This window comes from Dromiciops gliroides, chromosome 6 (assembly GCF_019393635.1).
Source record: "Dromiciops gliroides isolate mDroGli1 chromosome 6, mDroGli1.pri, whole genome shotgun sequence".
NCBI lineage: Eukaryota > Metazoa > Chordata > Mammalia > Microbiotheria > Microbiotheriidae > Dromiciops > Dromiciops gliroides.
This window is the reverse complement of record NC_057866.1, coordinates 19,482,787-19,486,313: the sequence shown is the minus strand read 5'-3', so window position 1 is coordinate 19,486,313 and position 3,527 is coordinate 19,482,787. Positions and strand designations below refer to the sequence as shown.

Sequence of the window (3,527 nt, the reverse complement as noted above, 5' to 3'; positions counted from 1 at the left end):
ACTCTCTAATATATTTGTTACTTAGAAATTAGAGGCTACTGTACCAGTTTGGGGGCATTAAGTATTTATTAAAGTATATTAAATATTAGTAAAGACAGTGCACATCACTCTGAAAGATAGGAAAGCCTAGCTAGGAAATAGAAGAGAGAGAACAGAAAAAATGGGGAAACCTAGAGGGCTGTGTCTGCTCTCACCCAGTTCCTGCACCAGAGAGCCAGTGTCACTGCAAGCTTCCTTAGGGCTGGAGCAAACCCTGCCATACACACTGTTCAAAGCTAATTGGCTAGCATCACTCAAATCTATTGGTTCTTTGCTCAAATCTATTGGTTCATTGCATGCACAGTGGAGTTGAGGTCAGAGAACAGATCCTGAAGCCAGACCTGACACAGTATCCACTGTGCCACCTAGTAGCCCATATAACTCTGTACATGTAAAATGAATGTATTTGTGCATGAATGTCTATGGAAAATCTCTCAATTTCAGTTACTATATCTATAAAATTGTTATATTAATAAAATAATAAAATCTCCTTCAAAGGGCTAATGTGAGGAATAAATGAGATGTTCTATTAAAAGAACTTAATAGTGGAAAAAAAACTTGAAGTACTCTGTATATCTAGATTTCATTATTCTTTGATAACAAGATAGATATTTATTTATCCAACTTGCTAAAATAACCTAAACATTTTATGTCTATGCCAAAGTATGCAGTCATTTTGCTTAATTTAAAGGTACAGATTGATTGCCAAAACATCTTTATTAATATATACTTCCAGTAATGGTGTTTTAAAGTGCTCGCCTTTCTAATAATTCTCAAGCATTAGAAAATGAATTTTTTCTCCATCTTTGCTATTTTCTTAGTATTCAGTGATGCTATGTATGTAAGTGAATTGAGATTTGATCTGCTATTTTACTGATAATGTGACTTCTTAGATAAGGGACATTCTACTAAGGGAGGATCATAAATCAAAATATTTTTTTTGGGGGGGGGCAATGAAAGTTAAGTGACTTGCCCAGAGTTACACAGCTGGTAAGTGTCAAGTGTCTAAGGCTGGATTTGAACTCAGGTCCTCCTGAATTCACGCCCAGTGGTTTATCCACTGCACCACCTACCTGCCCCATAAGTCAAAGTCTTAAAGTTGTCTGTATTACTGATAGGTTAAATGGTTTGCCAATGTGTAAAACACATTGTGCATGAGTTTTAGTACTTGAAACTAGGCTTTATTTACTATGAAGCCTGATCTCTTTCCTCTAGGGGTTTAAAGTTTTCAAAGATTTTACATATTCATATTACCCTCCTTAAACCCTGTGAATGCATGTGAGAGGAGGCCATATTTTTACTCAGAAAAATCAGTCTTCCTGAAATATATGTTAGTACAATACCATTGTTACAGATAAGAATCAGAGGCAGAAAGAGGTTAAGTGACTTGACCAGTTTTATATACTATTCTATGCCTGAGATAAGATTTGAATTCAGTTTTTCCTCATTCTCAGCCTGGCATTTTATCCTCTATAACATGGCAATGTTTACACACATAAACACATATAAGTGTGAGTATTTAAAATCTGTACATAATTGATAATCATTCATACTCTCAGTAAAACTGTATAAACATCATAAGGAATTTTTATGTATTTCTCTAGTATGTTTATAGGATTTTGGAGTGGGTGCCATTTTGTTTATACTGACTACAGAGCATTACACATTATTCAGATAATTCAATTACTTTGCTTATTCATTTCAAGATGGAAGACAGTTCAAAAAATACTGTGGTAATGACTGATGGCAGATTATTTTCTTACTTTATAAGTACTACTGAAATCAGGTTGAGAATTTGAAATGTGTGTGTGGGGGGGGGCTTGTGAGATAAAATAAAATTTTCAAATACAGACCAGAGAAAATATTAGAGAAAAATATAAGAAATATGAGATTAATAAAGAAAAGAAAAATGCAGAATCTGTAAATTTATGTACAGAATTCATGAGACAAGCCATTTAGGTAATAATTTCTTCAGGGCAGCAATGACATCCTTGTTCCTTAAGCTATAAATCAAGGGGTTAAACATTGGTGTCACAATGGTGTAGAAAAGAGAGAGCACTTTGTCTATGCCTGACAAACTACTAGACTTGGGTATTGAATATGTGATGATAGCTGATCCAAAGAATAAGACTACTACTATGAGGTGGGAGGAACAAGTGGAAAAGGCTTTATATCTCCCAGTGGCTGAGGGCATCTCCAGAATGGTAGTTATAATTTTGATATAGGACCCAAGGATCAAAAGAAATGGAACCATAGCAAACACCACAGCATCAGCATAGACAGAGATCTCATTAATAATTTTCTTACCACAGGCCAGCTTCAGTAATGGGGGCATATCACAGAAAAGATGATTGAGTATATTAGACCCACAGAAAGGCAGAGAGAAAATCTGATATGTCTGTGCTATCACAATTGGCATTGTACTGATCCATGAGGCAATAACCAATTGGGTACACACCTTAGAGTTCATGATGAGAGAGTAATACAGAGGCTTACAAATGGCCACATAGCGGTCATATGCCATCACAGCCAGGAGTAAACACTCAGTGCCTCCTAACATAAGTAGGAAGCAAAGTTGTAGAGCACAGTCCAAGAAGGAAATATTTCTTTTCTTGGACCAAAGATTCATCAACATTCTTGGGAGAGTAACTGATGTGTAGCATATTTCCAAGAAGGAGAAATTCCCAAGGAAAAAATACATGGGTGTTTGAAGACTTGGATCAGTCTTGGTTATTATGATGATAAGACCATTCCCTAACAGGATACTCATGTACATGATTAAGAAAATTCCAAACAGAACCTCTTGGTGTTTGGGTAGGTCAGAAAATCCCAGAAGAATAAACTCCACCACAATTGTGAGATTTCTTCCTATCATTTTTTAAATTTTTGTGGTCTATGTATGGAAATACTGATTTTGTAACAGAGAAATGTCTCCTCTCTTTGTCCTCTGTTTCCTTTTTCTGTAAAGTAAGGATGAGAGATTAGATGATCTGCAAAATTTCTTATAAATCACACAACTTAAACATTAATATCTCCCCTATTTCAAAATATGAGATAAAATCATTTTTATCTATGCTACTATTTATTCCATGGTATATGGCTCTTTCTAGATAATTTTTTACATTCAACATTTTAAGATACCTCAGTGTTTGACTTCCTGTCTGCTATGTTGCAATCTCCTATCCAGTTAGAACATTGTATACATTATGATACTAACCAATATCTATCTACTAATATCTATTATCCAATGCTTAACTTCCTATGATTTTTGCTATACACTCACTGTCATCTAAAAATGTCCTTATACTACAGTGATAGAACATGTGGGTTTAAATAAGAATGTTAGAAATATAATACAATGTTAGAAATGTTGCTAAATCATATGAATAAGAATAACATTCCAAATATAATTACTATGTTTACAAAGGATAAATTCATTTTTATATGGGAGACATTAATTTTGTAAAAAAAGAAATTGATGTGGGGAA

The 3,527-nt window shown here is 34.3% G+C and overlaps 1 protein-coding gene across 1 annotated transcript; it reads right to left on the bottom strand.

Moving 5' to 3' along the window:
* Positions 1–1,978: 1,978 nt before the first annotated feature.
* LOC122731885 (olfactory receptor 10AG1-like) lies at positions 1,979–2,917 on the bottom strand. The gene has a single exon (XM_043972135.1). The coding sequence runs from the start codon at positions 2,912–2,914 to the stop codon at positions 1,979–1,981; it is 936 nt and encodes a 311-aa protein (XP_043828070.1). The 5' UTR covers positions 2,915–2,917.
* Between the last annotated feature and the right edge of the window lie 610 nt (positions 2,918–3,527).